The sequence below is a fragment of the Coptis chinensis genome, chromosome 6, assembly GCF_015680905.1.
Source record: "Coptis chinensis isolate HL-2020 chromosome 6, ASM1568090v1, whole genome shotgun sequence".
Classification (NCBI taxonomy): Eukaryota; Viridiplantae; Streptophyta; class Magnoliopsida; order Ranunculales; family Ranunculaceae; genus Coptis; species Coptis chinensis.
Window position 1 is genome coordinate 201,198 of NC_141461.1, and position 24,631 is coordinate 225,828.

General features: G+C 34.9%; 2 protein-coding genes and 1 pseudogene across 3 annotated transcripts in view; 2 read left to right on the forward strand and 1 right to left on the reverse strand.

Annotated features, from left to right (window-relative positions):
* The window catches only part of LOC147490428 (Pseudouridine synthase family protein), a 28,217-nt gene extending 22,526 nt beyond the window's left edge, over positions 1-5,691 (reverse strand). Inside the window, exons 1-2 of the mRNA XM_086566817.1 lie at positions 5,571-5,691; positions 5,422-5,481 (exon numbers count right to left, since the gene is read on the reverse strand). Coding sequence (XP_086422943.1) covers positions 5,422-5,481; positions 5,571-5,663 — 153 coding nt within the window. The 5' untranslated portion in view covers positions 5,664-5,691. The remainder of the gene's footprint in view (positions 1-5,421; positions 5,482-5,570) is intronic.
* Positions 5,692-13,580: 7,889 nt separating this feature from the next.
* Positions 13,581-15,457, forward strand: LOC147490430 (3-ketoacyl-CoA synthase 11 pseudogene; annotated as a pseudogene). The gene has a single exon (XR_015199854.1). The product of XR_015199854.1 is annotated as a 3-ketoacyl-CoA synthase 11 pseudogene (transcript).
* A 1,260-nt stretch (positions 15,458-16,717) lies between these two features.
* On the forward strand, positions 16,718-24,111 carry PDE338 (Nucleic acid-binding proteins superfamily). The gene is given in 11 exon segments (XM_086565313.1): positions 16,718-16,740; positions 17,571-17,646; positions 19,793-20,351; positions 20,354-20,448; positions 20,771-20,845; positions 20,916-20,987; positions 21,131-21,211; positions 21,416-21,513; positions 21,869-21,994; positions 23,354-23,402; positions 23,528-24,111. Coding segments are annotated over 11 exon segments (1,437 nt in total). The 3' UTR covers positions 23,711-24,111.
* The last annotated feature ends 520 nt before the right edge of the window (positions 24,112-24,631 follow it).

Here is a 24,631-nt window from a genome sequence, read left to right on the forward strand (position 1 = left end):
ACCACTCACACAGTCCTTTCGCCTGTAGGTTATTAAATCGCTAACGTGAGGACAGTAGTATAGCTTCGTTAGCCAGCTGGTTGTACGTATTCAAAGTTTCAAACATAAGAATGACCCGAAGAAAAAGCACACTTTGTGTAACCTGGAGCGAATAGGCCTCAAAACAAGCTTCTTTATTCCAACTTTCTTCACTGTTGCACTGCACCCCCAATGGTCTCACCGCCTGAATCGCTGAACCCTTATGTTTCTTTTGTCCTTATCTATTTTTTGTCCTTGCCTTTCTACCACTCAGGCACTCACACAGTCCCCCCCCCTCCAGTGCATATTTTGCAATGCAAGTCTTCTCATGAGTCATGACTCCTAATAAAACCTTTACTTTTAGCATTTTAGAACCTATCGTTAATTCTTTTCTTTTTAGAACTATTTTGAATTTGTTTGGTAACTAGAACTATTTCGAATTACATTATTAAATAAGTGACAATAGAAAGTCAACAAAAATCAAAGAAACAGAAAAGTCATGAATTAACAAACTGCATGGATATTAGAGAAACTACAAACTTAAGTTATAGCCTCAGGTGATTTTGTGGAAGCTTTTGCATTTTTATAGTACGTGAATAAAACTACAGATTAGAGAGAGAAAAAAAATGACAAAAAGAAAAGAGCAAATTCCGATTTTTTTTTTTTTTTTTTTTTTTGCCTCTTCAGCTGGGATAGGTGGAGCAATACGCGACCATGAGGGCAATGTTCTAGTGGCTTTTAACGGCAGTAGCTCAACCAAATGTATCATTACATTAGAACTTATGGCAATCAAAAAGGGCTTAGAAGGCTGTTTACAGACCAACTTCAAGAAGGTGGTAGTGGCGTCAGATTCCATGCATGCATGCTGTGCGGATCAGTATTAACAAGATAGCAGCTCCTCCTTGGTACTGCCTGAATCTGGTTCTAAACATCAAGAAGCTTTGTACTGAATTTGAGAGCATCTCTTTTATTCATGTATTTAGGGAAACTAATCGTCTAGCCGATCACCTAGCTTCTTTAGGTGGATGCTTGGTTGAGAATATTGTGTATTTTGTGCCACCTCTCGACCTTGAAAGTGAAACCATTGTTAAAGAGGAGGTAGCTAATAGGCTGTACACAAGATTATCTTAATAAAACCAGGTGATGGCCCTGTCAACCATAGCTTAAGCTTAAAAAAAAAAAAAAAAAAAAATTCCGATATTTTTCGTTTTTGAAGTTGTCTGAAATCTTCAGCTATCAGACATGCAGGACAGAAAAGCAACAAATGAAAACCGTAACATAATGTGCCTTACTTTCTATTGGCCCTTTGGGCTGATGAAATCGTACGCCCTGTCTGCTCTCAGTCTTCTTTTATATATGGCTGTTGTTCAGACGGTAAGAACGTAAGAGTATAAGGAGCACGTCAGTCAGGGTGTGTTTTTGTGAAACTTTCGATTCTTCGGATAATCTGATGAGTATAACGGTGCCACCTCTCCTTTCTTCCATTCAAACCCTCATATATTCAAAGTTTTAATCAACTTCTTGAACACAGTACATTGTATACTGTATATATTAGCTTTATATATATATATATTAGTAGAGTATTTCTTTTTCATTCCTTCAATATCTTAAGAGATGAGAATTTTTTTTAGATGTACTGGTACGGGATGTATGTTTAGAATAACATTTGAAGGTAAGAACTTTAATCCTTTCTTCTTTTCACGTTCCAGAACTATGTAAACAAAACCAACAATTTGCTTATCGTCTTGAACTAACTCTTCTACTGGTTCAGTTGGATCATTCCCCAGGTCATTCTCTCATTATGACCTGAGATATCTTGCGAGACAACTGATTAGAGAGAATGAACAGGAGGGAAAAGTTTATAAAGGAGGCCTAACGATGGAAAAGATGCACTTTTGCGGAATGATTGGGATATCATACCCCACACAGTATTTAGTACTTGAGAGATCACTGATTGGATCTTCATCTTTCACGGATTTGGCTACAGTGGAAATGGCCGGCGATCAACAAGAAATCATCAGGAAATGGACGGTAACCTTAACTGTCTTAAATGTATTAAATATTTAAATTACATATATGGATTACATGTATACTGACTGATGTTCATGATGTAGGCCGAGGTGCAGTTAATGAAACGAATGGGCCGACATCCAAATATAAGAACCTTAATTGGTTATTGCAAGTCCGAACAATCACGCTTCCTTGTGTATGAATGGATTGCAGCAAACCTTGAGTATTATCTAAGAAGAGGTGTGCACCTTATCGGCTTATACTGATGCTTAGTTGGACGTCCAGTGTAGCACACAACTTCTAATATGTTTCATTGTTTCCTTGTAGATCGACCATCAAGAGACCGCCAGATATTCCAGATTCTTTCTTGGGCTAATAGATTGAGTGTTGCACTCCAACTAGCTAATGCGATTGATTTCATCCACCACAAGGTTCCTTCTATTATACATGGAAATTTAACGTCCAAGAGTATTTTGATGACTGAGGTAAGACCATTTTCTCTTCGGTCTATGGATGTAATATAGGGCCAGATAGGTTGACTTAATTCCCAACCTTAAGATCGATAGACCAGTTCCCAGTTTAAGTCACAAACTTTAAAAACAATTGGCTATATAGAACTGCCATTTTTGCTTTCCATGAATTACATCAAACTCGACCAGCCTTATAGTTTTCATTTTGAATGTAGGTGCGAAATGGAGAATATAGGCCGAAACTCTCAGACTTTAACATGGCACTGGATGGGCCAAGGGAAAACAATATGCGAGGGTATGGTGATCAGGAATATTTAGAAAGAGGTACTATGTTGTTATAAATTCATGTCATTTAATTTATGATAATGTAGGACTTCCAAAAGAAATTAATCAGTTTTTCTCTTTTTACTTTTTTTCTTTTTAAGGTCACCCAAGTGTAGAATGTGACGTATATAGTCTAGGAGTAATTTTCCTCGAGATGGTGACTGGTTTGGTTGCTTACGATGACACATTTACACAACCAATTCTGGTGGAGAGACTCAAAGGTAAAAGACACGTTGCAAATTTACTGCGAAATGTTCTAGTAGAAGATATTGAAGTATGGGATGTTCAAGCTTGCAAATTGTATGAGCTAGCTTGCAAATGCACGTTAGCCAATAGAGATGACAGACCCAACATAAGAGAGGTGGTAAATACACTTGAAAGTGTAGTCTCAGGTAAAAGTCAAATTTGATTGTTTTGTAAGTTATTTTCTTGTTTTTGCTATTGGGAATTCTAAGTTCATTTTTATTTTTATTTTCAGACACAAGATCTATCACTGAACTTAATCAAGAAATGTGGACTGAATATCGAAGCCTGAGATATCACCTAGATAGAGGTGAGTATAGAACTCATTTTAGGATTGTTTACGCGCGATTGTTAATTGCTAAAAATTGAAAGCTAATATCTCTATTTTTTTTTCTTGCAGAAGAAGTGCTCTCTTGGCAGAGTCGTGTCAACATAATAATTGGAATTGCCAAAGATATTAGGTTTCTACATCACCAATTTCCTTCATCAGCCATACAGAGAAACATTACTTCCAGCACTATATTGCTAGATGGGGATACACATTTCTTTACAGACTTGGGCACTGGAGTTCCTACAGGTGAGTGTTTATGTATCTTAAAACTCTTTATTACATGCTCCGAATCGAGGCAGCCGTCAACCTACTAGGGATTGAGGCTATTATTTGACACGTATAGAGTTATAAATGATAGAAAAGTTTGACTTATTATGCTTTTAATTCCAAAAGTTCATAAATAAATAAATGGAACACTTAATTTCACAAGTTTGAACATTTTAATGTCAAGTAGAGCACACCCATTGCTTCATACAACAAATCTTAGTTAATATTTGGTTTGTAGCATTTAAACTATTGGTGTTCCATTTTGCAAGTTGTGTTTATGGCCTTAGTCACTAATGGAGAAAATAAAGCTAGAAATCTTGAGAACAAGAAAGAAGACGCCCCTCTCTCTGATATTGAGTGTGGAGAGAGAGTTATTGGTTATCTTTTGTTCTTTGATTTGATTGAAACTGGAACTTGGTTGAGATGCACCAGTTTTGAACTACGTAAGTATATAGTATATACTGTCAATTGGGTAAGGACAGCTGACGGAAGGCTCAAAAGGACCAAAATATCGAATTCGGAAATGTACCAACTATCTAGATATATCTATTTTTTTTGTTGACTAGTAAAAATTTTGTTTTGTATGTAGATATATCGGAAAATATTGTCGATTATATTAAAAATATCATTGATATATTAATAAAAATCAGTCAAAATCAACAACTTATATTGTATATATCGGTCAATATATATCGATATATCAAAAATTGTAATATATATCGGCAAAAATAATATTCAATATTCGGTAGAGATATATCGAATATTTCCATATCGTGTATCAAAAAACGATATATATCGATGATATTTCGAAAATCTCAACCGTATTTTGGGCCATGAGCTCAACTACCCGTGCGTGATGCAAGTGGGCTAGGTGAATAGGTAAAATTATTCGATGTTTATTGCTCGTTCTGTGTTGATTTTCTAAAGCGGGAAACATGGTCACTATCATTCATAGTTCAAGATTTCAGAATTTCCAGAATTCCGGTCTTTATTCTATTATATTTTTAGTACATTTTGAAATTCACCCTTCATGTTTTTAGAACTCTTGATCTGGAATTCCAAATTTCTCAAAAATTGAAATATTGAGTAGAATTCTGAAATTTCCGTTAAAATCACAAACTATGCTATCATACTCACTTATGCTCATAAACTTTAATTTGATTATTCTTGTATTGTTTTGGGGTGTTTGAGTGGAAAATTTAGTAACCTTCAACTTTTTATATTGCTTTTTTTAATGACTTGAAGTGGCAATTGTTATACAACTCATCAAGTTCTTTCAAAACAATAAATATATAATATTCTGCTATATGAAATCTTAATGTTATCAATGTCACCAGGTACTGTTTCTGTTGCGGTATGTGTTGACGCCGACATAGATAGTTTTGGTGTGCTTTTACTTGAAATGCTGACGGGTCGGAAAGCATTCGACGACACAAGGTCTACTGAAGATAGGCATCTTGTAAGGTGGGCACGTGATTTTGAGAAGGATATGCCCTTAGATATCCTAATGGATGGTAGATTGTCTACCTATGACCAATATTTGGCAAGAAAAATGTTGCAGCTTGCTTTCGAGTGTATTTCCAAAGACAAGAGGGAACTACAGAATGGAATGCGGTCGGTAGTAGAAATACTAGAGCGCGCAGATGACATAGAAGAGTAGACGGCTAGAAAGAACATTGTACCAAAAAACCACTAGAGATTCTCTTATAATAATAAACTTTGGTGTTGTTTGTAAAGTAAAAACACTTTAAAAAATACCTTTCGACATCGGCAACTGGATAACTGAGACGACAGTTTAGCATTCTCCAGCTCTAATTCCTTGTTAAAAGAAAACAGCGTTCATTATTATAAGAAGTAACTTAAAAAGCAAATGGAAATATTGGAAAGAGATAACAAAAAGATTATACCTTTACTCTATTTTGTAGAAATTTGAGCTGGTTTTGAAGATGGGCGACTAGAAAATCTCCACTTTTGGTTTCTTCACACTCTTTTTCTGCCATTAATGTCTACACTCTTCTTCTTCTAAAATGCAACGGTCATATATATTCATAGTAAACGGGTAAGTTAATTAAAAATTATTTTCCAAGTATACCCCTGGTACGAAATAATAAACGGCCTGGCCCAACTGAAATTACCCGGTGTATATAGTATGAACAATGATTGTTCATGTTCATACATATTTGGGATATGAACAATTATTGTTTATACATTAATCAATTTTGGTACTAACATATTTGGGTCAATGGACTATTTGGGATATGAACAATGGACTATTCAAAAAGTGTACTATGGAATAATGTACTATTTTTTGTACCAATTTATGCAATGTACTATTTGAATTTGACCAATTGATACAAAGACTCTAATTCAGGCCAAATTAGAGTGATAATGTGTGAGGTGAAGTGTGACTTGGAATAAAATGTGGAGCTTTATTATTTTTCTGCCGTGGAAACAACATAGAAAGCTTTATTACACATAATCTAATTAAAGCCACGAGCTTGTTTTCCCCCATTTTCTCATCACGTGAGATCATTTCCTCCCCATTTCCTCTCTCTATAAAATGTATTATCAAGAACAAAAAAACACATAAACCCTAAATTGTAAAAAACCCTAAACTATCTTCAGATTGATATAAAATGTGTAATAAAGTTTGTTGTGTTGTTTCCATGGCAGAAAATAATAAGGCTCCATATTTGATTCCACGTCACACTTCACCTGACATCTTTTCAAGTGGGAGTAATATATTTTTTGAGGATATGAAAACAATCAATCTGTTTTAGTGATTTGATAGATATTTTAGTGATTTGTACACATTGGTACGTAAGCCGAGCGGTGATGATTTACCACTAAATCACCATAATCTAAGAAAACTATTATACAAGCTAGATCGAGTTTAAGATAATTTCATTTGAAAATTACAGGTTAATATCCTAAACCACAAAGTGATATCTCAATTTGATAATTTAGTTTTCAAATACTTATGCACTATAATTGCTGCTCATTAACGTATTTCGGTTTATTTTCAATAAAAATATATTTTGATTCGAAATTTTGTGTGAGACATTTTGTAAAGTCTTTTCAGCACACAAAATATTTAATAGATCCCGGGCGTATGCTTGGGTCCAAAATCTATTCTAAAAATAAAAAAAGAGTAAAGAGGAGAAACATAACCAATTATTACTTCATACTTTGATTGGGTTGAGTTGGAAACTTAACGTAAAAAGTGTCACATGTGCGGCCCATACTAGGGGTGGGCAATGGGCCGGGTCGAGCTTGCCCAGCCCTAAACATTTAAAGCCCTTCAGATATTAAGGTCGGGTCGACCCCGCCCTAAAGTCAGCATAGGATTGGGTCGGGCCGGGTCACAAGTCTAAATCTCAAGCCTTTGTAAGTGGGAAGAATCGAACCCACAACTCTTGTGTGGCAGGCACAATACTAACCAATATGGCTTCCAATTTTCTATGTCAACTTCCAGTAAATATAATAGATATATTAATAATATTAAATATAAAACACATAAACTATTATAAATTTCGGGTCGGGCCATTATCTGATCGGACATGGGTATGTCCAAACCTGGCCTAATAATCTTATTGGGCTAAATTTAAAGTCTAAGTCCTTATCTTATCGGTTCGGATTCAATCGGGATTCGGGCTTGTCCCGGCCCATTGACAGCCCTACTCTTTAAAGGCTTTTAGGGCGCGCCTATATATTTTATTCTTTTTACTACATCAGTTTAGGCTAGTGCTCATTGTTCTTCATGGTTGCTAGGTTGACAAATTTTTGTTATATACGACAAGTTACTGGAAGTACCATTCGGGTGTAAGTGATAAATTACAAAGGACAATGTTATTTTAATTGAAAATATTTAACAAAAAGAGTTGAACAATTATAGTATGTGTATTTATAGTGAAAGTATGAAACTTTAACTAGGGCTTGGTTAGGGACGAGCTAATGAGAGCTGAATTAGGGTCAGGCCTATGTTTCAGAACCTTAGCCCTAGCCCTGTCCTATAAAACATTAGGGCCAGGCCGTCCCTGCCCTAAACTCTATGAGGGTTTTATAAGGCTTAGGATCGGTTCGGTCAGGGCCATATTAGGGTCTTTAGGGCCAAATTCACCCCTATGACAATTTATCAAATTGAAGCCAACATTTCAATATTATTTCTATCATTCTTTTTGCCTTATTTGGTTTTTCTATATTATTTAATTTGGTGTATAATTCTCTCTCTCTCTCTCTCTCTCTCTCTCTCTCTTGTGTAATTCTTTGTTAAATAAATCTATTTAAATTTCAAGTTTGTGGCATTGTTGTTTGACCATGATATGCTACGATGTTATAGGTGTAGGATATTTTTTTATTTTTCCACTCTTCCTCATGTATTTATGGTGTTTTGTCTTAGATCTCTCTGTAGGTGAGGATCTCCCTCACAACACTCCTATGTTTTTACTTCACTTTGTATTTATGTTATTTTTATCAATCAAATTCAATTAAAAAAAAGTTTGTGGAGAGACTATTCAAGTAAGAATAAAGAAAATGTTAGGATCAATTTTGACAATAATTGTTATCTTCTAAATTTTTTGTTATAAAAAAAAAATGTTTGTGGGGGAGACTATTCAAGAAAGAAAAAATAAAATGATATGATCAATTTTTACAATAATTGTTATCTTCTAAATTTTTTGTTATAAAAAAAATGTTTGTGGGGGAGACTATTCAAGAAAGAAAAAAAGAAAGTGTTATGATCAATTTTTACAATAATTGTTATCTTCTAATTTTTTGTTAAATAAAGTGTTTGCATTCATATGAAATAACATAAACAAATCATATCGATCTATAAGATGTAACAATTTTATTGGAACTTTGCTTAGGGCCCCCGATTGCCTTGAGCCACCCCTACTGATGGGTATATCGGTAACACCTCCTAGAGCTACTTTCTTCCATTCAAAGCCTTTAGTAGAAATCCCAAGTTTTTTTTCTCCACTCATGTATTCAAAGTTTCAAACAATTCCAACTTCTTGAACATATTGTAATGTACTATGCTTTTCATTCCATCTCTACTACCATTCTTCGTTTAAGTTTGTGAGTAGTAGTCATTGTTCTTCAGTATCTAGCATGCATTGGTTATTGCCCATAATGAAAGAAAAACCTTGTTCTTATTAGCTTTATATATAGATAGCTTTGGTGTTCTTTTGCTTGAAATGCTGACGGGTCGGAAAGCATTCAACAACACAAGGTATGCTGAAGATATGCACCTTGTAAGGTGGGCACGGGATTTTGAGGGGGATATGCCCTTAGATATCCTAATGGATGGTAGATTGTCTGCCTATGATCAATATTTGGCAAGATATATGTTAGATCTTGCTTTCGATTGTATTTCCAAAGACAAGAGGGAACTACATAATGGAATGCGGTCTTTAGTAGAAAGACTAGAGCACGCAGATGACAGAGAAGTGTAGACGGCTATGGATTGTATGTGGTACATTGGTATGTGTGTGTTTTTTGGTTCTTGACTATAGAATTTGATATGTTTCCTCTGTATGTATGCTCTTATTATGCTTGGTAAAAAAGAATATCTCGGTTTAATTGATTCAAACCAAAGACTGTAACTCTCTTGTTTTCATTGGGTTACGTTATAAGAAGGTTTTTCGAAACAAATCTCTTGATTTATAAATTGATTGATGTAAGAGGATGTATTAAAAGGAAAAATGACGGAAGAAAAGAGGAGAAAAAGTATGTTAATTACTTCATACTTGATTTGGGTCAAGTGATTATATAATTTTAGTGTTTCTTGATCATTCTAGACTAAAACACTAAAAGGGGCAATGGACTATTCAAAAAGTGTACTATGGAATAATGTACCATTTTATGCAATGTACTATTTGAATTTGACCAATTGATACAAAGACTCTAATTCAGGCCAAATTAGAGTGATAATGTGTGAGGTGAAGTGTGACTTGGAATAAAATGTGGAGCTTTATTATTTTTCTGCCGTGGAAACAACATAGCAAGCTTTATTACACATAATTTAATTAAAGCCACGAGTTTGTTTTCCCCCATTTTCTCATCACGTGAGATCATTTCCCTCCCCATTTCCTCTCTCTATAAAATGTATTATCAAGAACAAAAAAAACACATAAACCCTAAATTGTAAAAAACCCTAAACTATCTTTAGATTGATATAAAATGTGTAATAAAGTTTGTTGTGTTGTTTCCACGACAAAAAATAATAAGGCTCCATATTTGATTCCACGTCACACTTCACCTGACATCTTTTCAAGTGGGAGCAATGTATTCTTTGAGAATATGAAAACAATCAATTTGTTTTAGTGATTTGATAGATATTTTAGTAATTTGTACACATTAGTACGTAAGCCGAGCAGTGATGATTTACCGCTAAATCACCATAAATCTAAGAAAACTATTATACAAGCTAGATCGAGTTTAAGATAATTTCATCTGAAAATTACAGATTAATATCCTAAACCACAAAGTGATATCTCAATTTGATAATTTAGTTTCCAAATACTTAAGCACTATAACATATTTGGTTTATTTTCATAAAAATATATTTTAGAAATTTTTTATTTTTCAATAAAAATATTTTTTATTCAGGTCCAAAAATTTTAAAAAATGTGAGACATTTTGTAAAACCTTTTCAACACACAAAATATTTAATAGATCCCATACGTATGTCCGGATCCAAAATCTATTCTATAAATAAAAAGAGGAGAAAAGAGGAGAAAAATAACTTAATTATTACTTCATACTTTGATTGGGTTGAGTTGGAAACTTAACGTAAAAAGTGTCACATGTGCTCAACGTTTGGCAAAGAGTTTGCGGCCCATAGCCCCATACACTAACTTTTGATTTTAATTTTAGTGCGTCACCTAGTAGCACACACTAACTATTTTTCAGATTAAGCCCATCAGTATCCTATTCTGGGTGGCCAATTATATATTGTGGACTTAGCTGGTGGCCGCAAAGTTTGGCAAAGATTTGGGGGCCCAAAAAAGTTGCTCAGGGCCAGCCTTGCTTGTTAGAATGCCCTAAGAGTCTAAGATTCTAAGACCTAAGTTAAGTCATATCTGCTTGTATCTTATAGTCTTATACAACCTGCTGCAGACATAATATATTGAGAATAGAAAATGTCATTGTAAGTTGACTTCTTTAAACTGATTAAATGGCATGCTAGCTACTGTTATTTATGTCGCACGTTCTTAATCTTTGACTAGTAGCTAGCTTGATAACATACGTGCTTTTAAAGGTGCTAATGCAGTTGTGATTTGATGAATACACAATTCTTGTCAATTTGATCACATTGACTTTTATAGTTCCATCTACAGGCAAGTTGGTATTTATTCTGTTGGTGCCAACTTTTCCTTAGCTAGCTCGGAAAGCTTGAATTAATGGATGTATTCATGTACTAGCAACTTAGCAAGTGCCCTTTGACCAAGGCCCAAAATACTGTATGGATATGGACATATCGTCCAAGTGGTCCAACAAATGTATTGGATTCTGATACATATGTATTTTAGTTAAATAAAAAAATTTGGTAGAAATGATGGTGGTATCTGGTTGTACTGGTGGATATATATCATACGAGTACAGAGGACGTACTCTATCACTATCAGTTAACTCAATATATTGGATAAATATTGCAAACATTTTACGATAAATTTGTACATTATTCGAACTTAGGTAGTTGGCATTTTTTTTTCATTCCGTCAACATTGCTATATTTGCTGGGTGGATGAGGGTTCAGGACTTCATGGTTTATAACGTTATGTAGGTGACTATCACTATCACCTATTCACCTTAGTGAATACAAATATACAATAAATCAATCTCATACATTTCCATGTTATACACTTGGTCGCCCTACACTAATACCTGGACACAATACAAACTCCAATTCAAAGCTGTCGCATAACCAGCCAGTACTATCACGCTGTGAATTGCATTTTATTTTTTTCATACTGCAAAGAGTAAACATCAAAGGGAAACGTCATTGAGCATGCATATGATTACTCAAACTAAGACTTAAACGAGTCTCCTTTCTTCATTTTGACGAGCTTCAATTGTCATAGACTTTTAGTGTCTCACTTCCCCAACTGCTGCCCACCTTCCACCGTGCATTAATATATCACTTGACCCCCCCACGTCTCTCCCTCTCGTTCGTTCTCAACTCAAGTTGTTCAAGTTTACCAAGAGGGCATATTATCAGTTGTTTCTTTGATATTCAATTCAATGCATATACATAATACTGTTTTTAACGTAATCACTTGGACTCCTCAAGTCCTTATTCATTATATTGACGGTTTAGTTTTGACTTTTTTGTCTTATTTAATTGTTGACCACATAATGTTGAGCACAATTATCAATTTATAAAATCATCAATCTCCTTTGTTTGTTGAGTTTGTCTATTCCAAGAATATTTTCATAAGGACGAGATCCGAGACCGTTGGATATATGATCCAACGGTTCGAAAATCAAAAAGAAAAAGAAAAAGATATTGTTTTTTATTTTCGTGATCCAACGGTCTCGGAACTCTCATCACTATGAGGATATTCTCTTGATAGCCGGGCCTTGTTTGATATGTTAAGTTTCAGTAAAATTTTGTTTCTTACTTTGTTTACGACTAGGACAGTTAGGACTTGACTTCGGAGTTAGGAGTTAGGACCACCGTTCAAAATCTCAAATGGAATGAAATTCCAAAGAGCGGAAAACCAAATTCCACACGATATCAAAACAAAAATGACAAGTCTATCTAGATTACTAGATCTTTCAAATACAAATATAATCTGTAAATTCGTAAATATCGTAAAGTTTTCTGTCATGGTAGTACAATGAGTTTTCTAGGGGTGAGTGAGGGTATATCTCAATTGCAACAACATTCAACATAATAAATGATCATATTCAGTTCAAGTAATTGGGCTGAGAGCCCAATTTTCCCAATTATTTTCGTTTTAAGTCCACTTCAATTTTAATTTCGTCTTAAATCTTATGTAAATTGAAATTTTAACATGTAAAATATTATACGTAAATTTATATTTTCATATGCAAATTTAAATTATGAAAAGAAAACTATGTAAATTTATATTTTTATATGCAAATTTAAATTTACAAAGAGCTTATAGCGAAATTGAAATTGAAAATGTTAAAATGTGACCACAGATTACAAACGAGAAAGCTAACAAATAGAATCCTCCGTGAGGGGCTGAGGCCTTGATGGGGAGGGCACTGTACCCTGGTTTGTGAAGCCCACCAGTGTTCAAAATTTCAAATTAATAGACTCTAGCTTTTAACCAACAAAAAAAAATATACAAATTGCTCACAACAACGTAGCTTTTAAAAATATTTGCCCATCTGAATGCATTTAACAGCACCCTGGCCAATTGGTATATGAGTCTTCGTTGGCAAGTAGGCCTATAAAAATAAGAATAAAAAATAAACGTAAAAAAGTAAAAAAAAAAAAAGAAGAAAGAAAGTATCGTCATTCATTCACTCATTTGCCTCAATCTATCTGATAAATTAAGGATAATTGATCATGCATGATACTGATCGATGTAGTATTTTGTTAGTTGTTTAAATAATTTGAATAAAAATCGTTATCACAAAATCCATTTTCATCACTTTGATTAACTTATACTTCTTATAGTTCAAGAAAGTACTTAGAGATGACGTTTGGCTAAGTTAAAATAAATGAGATTGAAATTAAGTCCATTATCCAAACGACCAAACCAATATAAATTAATCCCAAAAGAAAATAAGTGATGACGTTTCTCATTTTATTTTCATAACAGCTGCGGCCAAATAAAAATGACATCTGCGGGCTGGATACATAATTGCGAATTCTTGTCAAGACTCAAGACTAGTAGATTCCATCGTTCTAAATGCCAATCTCTTTCTGTCTTTACACTACACAGTACACACAACAACACAAGTGATAACCATGTTATAAAACCACACCAAACCTACTCTCACTGCACTCACATTACTACTTCTGTCTTCTGCTACCACACCCAATTTTCCTTCATTCTTTCCTTCTATAAACACAAAGTGTAGAGCCACCATTTTTCTTTACCACACGTCCGATCCACACCATTACAACCACCTAATATTATCGGTCATGAAACCTCTTACAAACATACAGCTTCTTCAGGCTTCATTTGCAACTCTTTTTACTATCACAATCATTATTCATACCCTCTTATATGGCATTGGTACCCCTTTCACTCACCTTATTCACTTCTTATCTCAAAACCTCATAATCTCTCTATCTTGTTCGTGGTGCTTTGTTATTTCTATGTTATATTTTTGGTCAACTCGTCCAAACCCGGTCTTGCTACTTGACTATGCATGCCATAAGCCTGATTTTGACCGAAAATGTAGCTATGAAGTGTGTCAATATTTTGTGCGTAGAAGCAAACGTTTCAACACAGTAAGTGAAGAGTTCATGCGTGGAATTTATCTTAAATCTGGCATAGGTGATGAAACTTATGTACCTCCATTTATTTTCGAAAATGATTATGAAGCTAAGTTAAAGTCAGCCTTTGATGAAGCTGAAGACGGCATGTTTTCAGCTGTGGATTCACTTTTATACAAAACACAAGTAGACCCACAGTCAATAGACATACTTATTGTGACTTGTGGCAGTTTTTCACCAGCTCCTTCACTTTCATCGCTATTGGTGAACCATTACAATCTCAGGTCAGACATAAAAACGTTCAATTTGAGTGGTATGGGATGCAGTTCAGGTGCTGTGTCTATTGATTTAGCTGCTAATATACTCCGAAGCAGTACTAAAAAGCAGTACGCCCTTGTCGTAATTACGGAAAATATTAGTTTGAACTGGTATTTTGGTGATGACCGGTCAATGCTCGTTACAAATTGTATTTTTCGTGTCGGGTGTGCTGCCGCGATGGTCACAAACGATTCGAATCGTCGGAAAGATGCTAAGATGGAACTAGTCAAGTCATTAAGGACTCATCATGGTGCCAATGATAGTGCTTATAATGCTGCAGTGCAAAAAGAGGACGAAAAGGGCACTATTGGGGTCTCACTCACAAAGGATTTAATTAGAGTTGCTGGCCTTTATTTAAAGGATCACGTTACTGTTTTTGCACCCCGAGTTCTTCCACTGAGTCAACTCATCTCATTTGCTTACTCGGTCCTATTGTCCGGTCCGTCTCGTGGTGACACGAAACCTATTGTGCCGGATTTTACTACTGTGTTTGATCACATGTGTATACACACCGGTGGGAAAGCTGTGATTGATCAAGTGGCAAGAGTGATGCGTCTCAATGACGACGTGACTGAGCCGGCTCGGATGTGTTTGCACCGATTTGGGAATACTTCTAGTAGTCTTGTGTTTTATGAGTTGGCTTATTTTGAAGCTAAAGGGAGAATTAAAAAAGGTGATAAAACTTGGGTGCTGGCGTTTGGTACTGGGTTTAAAGTGTGTAGCTTGGTCTTTAAGTCGCTTCGAGATTCGTGCAAGGAGCCTGATAATCCTTGGAATGATTGTATCCATAGGTATCCGGTGAAAGCTGAACAAAACAAAAGAGTTTGAAGAAAAAGAAAAAGGAAAAGCAGTACAGAAAATGAAAACAATAAAAGAAGGATTGAACAAGCTATTTTCTTTTGTTCTTAATTTTTTTTTTTGTCAGTAAAGTTCTGTTCTTGATTTAATTTTGTGTGTGATTATATTGTTGATATTTCTTCATTGATGGAACAACTCAAAGAAGACAAATTGATTTTTTTTGGTTAAAATGTAATTGAATGGTGGTTATTGCAAGGCCCAAAATATCGCCGATATATCCGATATATCTCGGTAAATTGGTACACCGATCGATATCGATATTTTCGATATATATCCACCGAATATTGAACCCTTTTTTTCCGATATATATCAGAATTTCCAATATGAAACTTTATATAATCGATATAATCGATATTTCCGATATAATTGATATATCGGTTGATTTTTTGACCATTTTTTAATATAAATCCGATATTTCCGATATGTTTCCGATATTTCCGATATTATATTTCCAATATATCCGATATTTTAAATAGTTTGAACTGGTTACCAAAAAAATGGATATATCCGATATATATCGGTTTTTGAGTACACCGATATATGAACCGATATTGTACATTTAAAATTTCCGACTGTGCAAGACCATATATGATTGTATGTATATTTGAATTGAATTATAATCTCAAACTCCTATAGCACTGCCATTTTGCATTTGTCGCACCATACAACATATGAACATACCGTTTTTTTACTATTTTGACATCATCCACCGTATGCAATTATGCATAACATATTCTAAAGGTCACTCATATCAAACTCAAAATTGTTAGGTCATTTATAAGTTTTGGATTAAGCTAATTTTTTGTTGATATGATTTTCTAACTATTCAAACTATTCTCACAAATAATTAAAAAAATAAAAAATTTTTAAAATTTTCAAATATAGTATAAAAAATTGTGAAAAATGAACGGTCTACAATTAGTCAAATTTTATAAATTGTTAATTACATTTGGCAAATTTGATTTTTTTTTTATTATTTGTGACAAAGTTTATAATAGTTAGGAGATCATATTTACAAAAAATTAGCCTAACCCAAAACTTATAAATGTACTAACGATTTTGAGTTTGTTTAAGTGTTAAGATAAAATATGTTCCTAAAACTTCTCCCATTTAAGATATGCACAGTCAAGAGAAAATGGTTGTGGAGAGAAGAAAAAGGAAAAAATAACTATATATAACTATATATATTCCATATTGAAATGTGTCATTGAAAAAAAAATTGTTTTTATCCACATGCTTCATAAATGTTTTGTTTTTTGCTTGGATTAAGGATAAAAGTCACCCCTGAACTTGTCATTGATTGTCATTTACACCCCCAAACTTTTTTTTAAGCAAAAAAAAATCCTGAAGTTGCAAGTACCAAGCACAACAGTTAGTTTCATAGATAGCATTAGATATATATGATGTCATTTTATTATTTACCTTGTAATTTATTTTCAATGTGGCAAGAAATAAATGGATGATGTGGAAATCAATCAGTGAGTCAACTCCAACGATCACTTGTAATTTTATAAAATTGATCATTTTCTTCAGCAATTCCAACGGTCATAGTCATAAGAAAAAAACTCTAACTACCAAATTGTTTGATTTATATTAAATTCTACGAATAATTCAGGTATGTAATAGGTATTGTTATTAATTTTTCATTCATTGTTTGCAAATTCTAATCAATTTCTTTTTGGAATCAATTTCTTTTTTGGTATAAATGTCACTTGCATTACATCAGTGAATTATAAGGTAAATAAAATAATCGATGATATCATGTAAAAAAGAAAATGATATTATATATATCTAACACCATTTATGAAACTAACTGTTGTATTTGGTACTTACAACTTTAAGGTTTTTTTCGCTTGAAAAAAAATTTAGGAGTGCAAGTGACAATCGGGTCAAGTTCAGAGGTGACTTTTGTCCTTAACCCTTTTGCTTTCAACCAATTGTCTATCCTTGCGGAAACACTTTCTTAAAGTCAATCCAATGGCACGTACAAGGGCCACCTACAGCATGGTCAATGAGTTCGGTTCATCAAAAGATTTCATGTGTATCCTCAAGAACCATGCAAATATTCATCATCACTCATCTCACATATTTTCATTCTGTTATAACTTATTATAACCAACCAAATGACCAATTGTAATAATCAAATAGTTCAAGTTGGGACCAAAGGACCAATAGAGAATTTAAATGACCAAATGACAGAATGTAGTTGCATGTAGGTCCATAGTATCAAGTGGCCACTCAAAGCCACAACTGGATGGTGTTCTTCTCTTTTGCTAATTATTGCATTCTATTTGAATTTGCTTCTCAGTTCTCACGCTGACACAGGCACACAGCTAGCTGGTGACTTCTCGAAGAATTTTAATGTAGCATTTATGTTGCTTGCGGTTGTCAATTGAAAAGTCTGTAACTCTGTAAATGATATTTATGCTTTTCTGCATCATGCAAGATCTAAATAATCCAATATAACGCACTCGTACTATATATGTTGGTAATCAGCTGTATGATCTGAGAAGTGACAAGGATATAAAATCTAGAATATTGATCAGGAGGTGCGCTTCTTTATGTGTTTGTGTATGGGGTTGTGAGCTAAAATCTGAGATCTAAGATAGATTTGAAGTCAGCATTTACCAACGTACTTAGTGATTGAGTACAACGTTAGATGACTTGAAACGCGTAGATTACACGATAGTTTAAGATCATCATGATCCACATTCCTCTATATTATAGATGCATTTGAGATTTCTAGCAAATGATGGAATATTGGAGCTAGATTATATTGGTTTTTGTAAAGGTAATGTATATATAAATTAATTGCGCTTCATCAACAACAAAATGTCGACTGCCCCAATCAGTTTGTATTAATAAGGAGACCGGTTCATGTGTGGTGGAGGCTGCATGCCAAACTTGTGCATCCTATTTGGGATATGAACGAACATGCTTTCTTGTTTGGCGACCTCCACTTTCCACAATTCCAATTAACTCGGTAGACCCTCTTTTAATAAATGAAAAGCAAATTAATTATACAATCCTTTCAATGAGTTAGGCAATTGAGTTGCTGATTCTGCCATTCACATTGAGTTAGTAATGATTCCACATTTCCACATAATTAAATAAATATGGCTACCTTCCATCTCCATTAATTGTGCATGTCCATATCATAGCCAGGTTTCGGAATTGTGTAGAAAACTAGAAATAGGCACTTGTATGTCTCAATCGAGTAACCTTCATTCCAAGTTTCCAACACTAGTGACACTAGTGACATACTTATTACACTTATTCAGGTTTAATGGAATTAATTGTGAATGCCTAAACACATCTCTATCTCTTACTTATGTCAATGTGGTATTCAGTCTTTCATTCCCAATAGCGATTTAGCGACATACTTAAATTTCCATTACGATCTCTTCTCTAGTCCTAAAATTAGCCCATACTTAAATTTGAAAGCATCCCAAATGTAGTTTTCAATTGATGAGCATTTGGACTAGAGATAAGGTGGTGCTAGTGCTATCAATGGATCGGTTTGGATCGGGTTATGAAAAATCCGAATTAAAACCGATAAGAAATTTTGGAACCTGAAACCGAACCGAATCGATAAGAAATATTGAAAATCCGAAACCGAACCGAACCGATAAGAAATATTGCAAACCGAATCCGAACCGAAAACTATAAAATCAATTAAATCTTAAATTAAACAATTAATTTCAACCACACAATTGATAAACATATACAAAATTAATCATACATATTATTAAAATGTCATCTTATCGGGTCGGGTTCATATCGGTTTGGTAGAGGGCAAACCCGAAACCAAACCAATATCTTATCGGTTTGGTTCGATAGAAAATAAATCAAATTATCAAAACCCCGTTTTTTATCGGTTTGGTTTGGATCGGTTATCGGGTTATCGAAATCAATTGACAGCCCTAGCTGCTACGATGGGTAGACCGACGAACAAAAGCAAGTCTTCATGGACAAGGTGGAGGCGGTTGGGTCTACTCAAAATGGCGCATCGGTGAGACTCTTCGGGGTTGATGAGTCTTTGGGCAATGTTCAATGTAACCCGTGTGGGTCTGTGTTAACCCTCTAAAAGAATTACTGATCTCATTTAAAAACAGGCTTGCCAATAAAAAAAAAAAAAAAAAAAAAATATGTTGCCAAATCCTAAAGCCCAAGCCCAAGCCCATTAAAGTTTCCAATAAGAGCTATCTTGAATTGGGCCTAGTTTTGGGCTTTAAGTGAAGGTGTGTGTGTTTTAACGATAAAAACAGAAACCAGAAAAAAAAACAAGTGTCGTCTGAAAAACAGTTCTCATGTTGGCAAGATAAGATATGTCAAGCTTTCTTCATCTTCAACATCCCTGTAAGTCTCTTAACTCTTCACTTCCAATATGCTTCATCATTCCACACAAACCATTCAAACTAGGACACTTTCCACTGTTTCTAACTGTTTAGTTTCTAAAAATACAAACTGTTCCATCACAGTTTCTTCAAAGATCGTTTTTTTATTTGAAAAACCATCAGTTATAAGTAGCCAAGTTGTTTTTGTTCATTAAATGAAGAAATATTAAGTGCCCAAGTTTCAGAAACGTTAGAAAGTGAGGAAAATGAAGAGGGGCTTGAATTGCTTGGAAAACCTTTACCATTACCTATAAGTAGTACTGAAGTAGTTACTGAGCCTGTAAAACCTGAGAGAGATGAAGTATTGGCACCATTTTTGAAGTTTTTTAGTGATAGAGATGATGTGGAACAAGTTAGAGAAGATAGTGAGGTTGTTGAGGAGGAGAAGGAAAGATTGAAGAAGGATGTGGAAGTCGAGTATTATGAGCCAAAACCTGGCGATTTTGTCGTGGGGGTTGTTGTTTCGGGAAATGGTCATAAGATTGATGTGAATATTGGGGCAGACTTGTTAGGAACAATGCTGACTAAGGAAGTGCTCCCTTTATATGATAAGGAGCTTCCTTATTTGTTGTGTGACTTTGGAAAGGATGCCGAAGAGTTTATGGTTCGTGGGAAGATTGGAGTTGTTTTTGATGAGGATGCAGTTAATGGAGAACCAGTACCAGGAAGACCTGTTGTTGAGACTGGAACTATACTTTTGCTGAGGTTCTTGGGCGAACACTTAGTGGACGACCATTGCTGTCCACAAGGAGGCTCTTTAGACGTGTTTCCTGGCATCGAGTGAGGCAGGTTCTCTTTCTTTCTTTTTATTTTTATGTTGTGCGTAGTAGGCTAGGTTGGCATTCCAATGTTAATTTTTATTTGAAACACAATATATATGTTCAAATAAGCATATCTAGTCATTTTAAGCTAATGGCAACATATGTAACATTAAAGATTGGAATGCTCTAATGAGGATTAGACTGTATATTAGGACTTAAATAGCAGTCACACATGACAGGTCTGTTATGGAAAACATGGGACTAAGAGATAATTATTTGACATGGATATAGCTCCCATTAGAACAATGAGTTTAGAACGTGTTAGTTAAATACATTTTTTCTGTGTGCAGATAAAACAGCTTAATGAGCCTATTGAGGTTAGAATAACAGAATGGAACACAGGTGGTCTTCTTACGCGAATTGAGGTATGCTTTGATGCTCAGTTTTACATTGCCAATATGTGTTTATAGGCTTATTCAGAGTCTTATTTTACAGGGTTTACGAGCATTCCTCCCAAAAGCTGAGTTGATGAATAGAGTCAACAATTTTACAGATTTAAAAGAAAATGTAAGTTGATATCTTAGGCAGAATCTCTAAAAGAAATTGTTGTTTTGTCAATATATGATTTTTTGCAGTAATATTTGGTAGGTACTCACATTTTTATCTTCTTTTCCTTGATTTTGTATTTATTTTATTTATTATCTCTGTAGGTGGGACGCCAGATATATGTGCAAATTAGTCGGATTGATGAGGCCAGTAATGACTTAATTCTCAGCGAGAGAGATGCGTGGGTGAGTTTATGCCTTTGCCTAGTCTCTCTTTTGTTGTCCAGTGATGTTTTGGATTTCTAGAACAATGAAGAAAGGATTTCCTTGGTTAGCTTAGGACCACTGGAAACTGTACGCTGCAAGTTTTATGTTTGTATTCTTTGGAAACTTAGTTATTTATCCTTCTAGTACATAAGCTGGCCCTCACTTAGGTCTATGATATCACAGGATATGATGTACCTTAAAGAAGGAACGCTTCTAGATGGGACCGTGCAGAAAATCTTTCCATACGGAGCACAAGTAAGGATAGGTGACACAAACAGGAGGTGAGATCATAGTTCACATTTAGTTCACATTTGAGATTGCAACTTTGCAAGTGTATCTCATGCTCCTTTTCTTTTTCCCTGAATAAAAAATTGTTTGGTTTGATTCAGTGATATTCTAATCTTAAAAAGTTACTCATTTGCGAGTAATTAGTCCATATGGCTATGTCGGAAACAGAATAACAAGATGATTATTTGAATGAAATATAAAGGCAACTTTAACCAACTTTCGCTTATTTTTTTTCGGATTGAGTGATCACTTTATCGTTTTGTCTTAGAGATTGCTGGATCTGTCTTTTCATTTTTGAGATTTGAAAAGTGTTTATTAATGCTCTGCGTGTTCTCTATATTGATGCAGTGGCTTGCTTCATATCTCAAACATCAGTCGAGCTCGAATTAATTCAGTTAGTGATATACTAACGTTGGATGAGGAAGTTAAAGTTTTAGTAGTGAAGTCGCAGTTTCCTGACAAAATATCACTCAGGTAAATACTGGAGTTCTGACATTTCACCTAGAATTTATTTGAAAGTAACCATCATCAAAGTTAATACCTAATTTGTGAGAGGTTAGTTTCAACAAGCGTAAGCAGTTTCTTAAGCATAAAGATCAACTTCTGTCGCACAATGAACCAGTCATAAGAAGTTTATGTGGATGAATAGGAATATGTATTTGTATTTGTATTTTGTTAAGCGAACTGGTCAGCTAGCTCCAACACGCTCTGCGCATATCTTATTTACAGAGCAAAGTTAAGAATATATCAAGTCTGATAAAGGAATAAGAGTAAGCCTTCCACTTGGAAAGCATGGGAAACTAAATTATCCGTTGAACTCTAGTCTCACCCTTAATAGATTTTCAGTACATATACAATCCATAGATTGGAATCATTTGGCACCAAAGTTCCAAAAAAGTATATAAGATTGGTTTCCATCATACATAGTCAAGACAGTGTGACTGCTTTGGCAACCATTACTAACCCTTGGCCATGTAGTGGAGGATCTCAACATTGCATATCTAACACATCACTTGGGGGACTAACATAATTGGGAAATTGCGTTCTGCTCTTCAGTGGTCAATCACAATTTACAACAGACAACTTGATGTTCGTAATCTAGTCTATGGTTAACAGGAGGTGCCACCTGATAACCATCTCAATTCATCAACAAATTTTACTCCCACGGGTGGTTTGAGTCCAAAGTTGTTTACGCCATGAAAGATGCTTCATCTTGGGGAAAGGACATAAAATTTGATACGCATTCTGTGTTATCTCTACCACAGAGGCTTACTCTTGCAAACATATAAAGGAAGCCCTACTTGCAAAATGGCACATGGAATTGCAAATCTTAATAGCGGCATTAGAAGACCTTTGCTCTTTTGTTTGACAATGCCTAATTGGGGCACATTGGAGCGGGTTCCCGACCTAATCAATGAAAATAGGTCAACCTGCTATACAATGCTGGTCATTCATGAGGCTTCTGTCCCACTTAACCATGGGCTCCTTTCCCTAGTTTAAACTGGTAGCTCGACTGGACTGGCATTGCCCTCTTAGGAGCATAGTGAACACCATAAAAAGGAGAAACTATTCTTCTTATTGTGGATAAATTTTGTTTCTAGTTTCTAGTTTCTACGTAGTGGAACTGATTTGCACTTTGCAGAGTTCTTAGTGATACCAGTAATATTATATATCCCATCTCTTCTTCTTTTTCACTTACCTTTTCTTATGGATAAATATTGTTTCTATGTTAGGGGAACTGATTTGCACTTTTGCAGAGTTCCTAGTGTTACCAGTAATATTATATAACCCATGCACGGCTTCTATTGACGACTTTTACTGATTTTCGAGCAGTATTGCGGACCTTGAAAGTGAACCTGGTTTATTTCTGTCAAATAGAGAGGTTGGTTGTTATTCTCTTTGGAGTGTGACTTGCTATCTTTTGGTGCTGAACCTTGCTTTTCTCTTGAAGATTCGGATTGGAAGACTGTCGAGTGAGTTAATTTTTACCTTCCTTTTCATGTGCAGAAAGTGTTTTCTGAGGCTGAAGAGATGGCGAAGAAGTACAGGCGAAAATTACCTGCTGGGGCTGCTGTTTCAACAAATCGTAAGTTAGGCCCTCTTCCAACTGATGTTCTTCCTTTCGACGATGAAGAAAAATTATACGCAAACTGGAAGTGGTTCAAGTTTTTGGATGAGGCCGCAAAGTAAAGTAACCACATGAGAGTGAAAATCAGATCCTGTGTACCGATCCCTTGTAAGGGACCATCCATGTTCTTTTAGAAATGACATAATTGAGCGAAGATATTTTGGTCTTTCTGGATCGCATGCATGAATTGCTTGTGCCAACCATGAAACGTATGAAACACCAGATGAGGCAAAGCACATGCTTGGGTTGGTCTTCCTTTGTTCATTGCAAAATGACAATTTTGGATTGTATTTTCTGTGAAATTTTAATGTACATGGCATAATCAATTGTTCCTCATCCACCTGGAGGTGTAACAGTTAAAGAAATGAGATCAGCTATCTCACCGCCTGTGTAAGTTTAAGACTTATGTTGTACTAAACAATAAGAGAGTCAAACAATAATACCATCAGACAATGATTGTTCATTGTGGTCCTGCCTTTTACTGAAGCTCGAAAAGGTCTGGATTCTCCTTCCCCAAGCAGGTAAACTTTTACATACTTTCTTTTGGTAACTTTCTCTGAAGCCTGAAAAGGTTTGGATTCTCCTTCCCCACGCAGGTAAACTACTGACTACATACATACCTATTTTCAGTAATGAACTTTTACGTACTTAAAAGGTGTGTGAAAATAATGCTTAAGAGTTGCATTATGTATCTGACATTCTGACTACATCTATAAATTTTGGGTGAGAACACAAGAGAACAGTGAGTCAATCAAAGAAGGCTTGCAACCACTTCTTTTGGTAAAGAGGCATACAAATCAACATACAACCACTTTTTGTGATAATAAGGAAAAAAAGTGAATGAAAGGGAGCAGAATGGGTGGACATGCCATGCTCAACTTTTGGACACGTTCAAATTTCAGAGATGTAATCTTGTCATCTGCGCAACAAACAAATATTGGCAGCATGGTTCAACATATTCATAATTATGTTGCGTTTAAGTA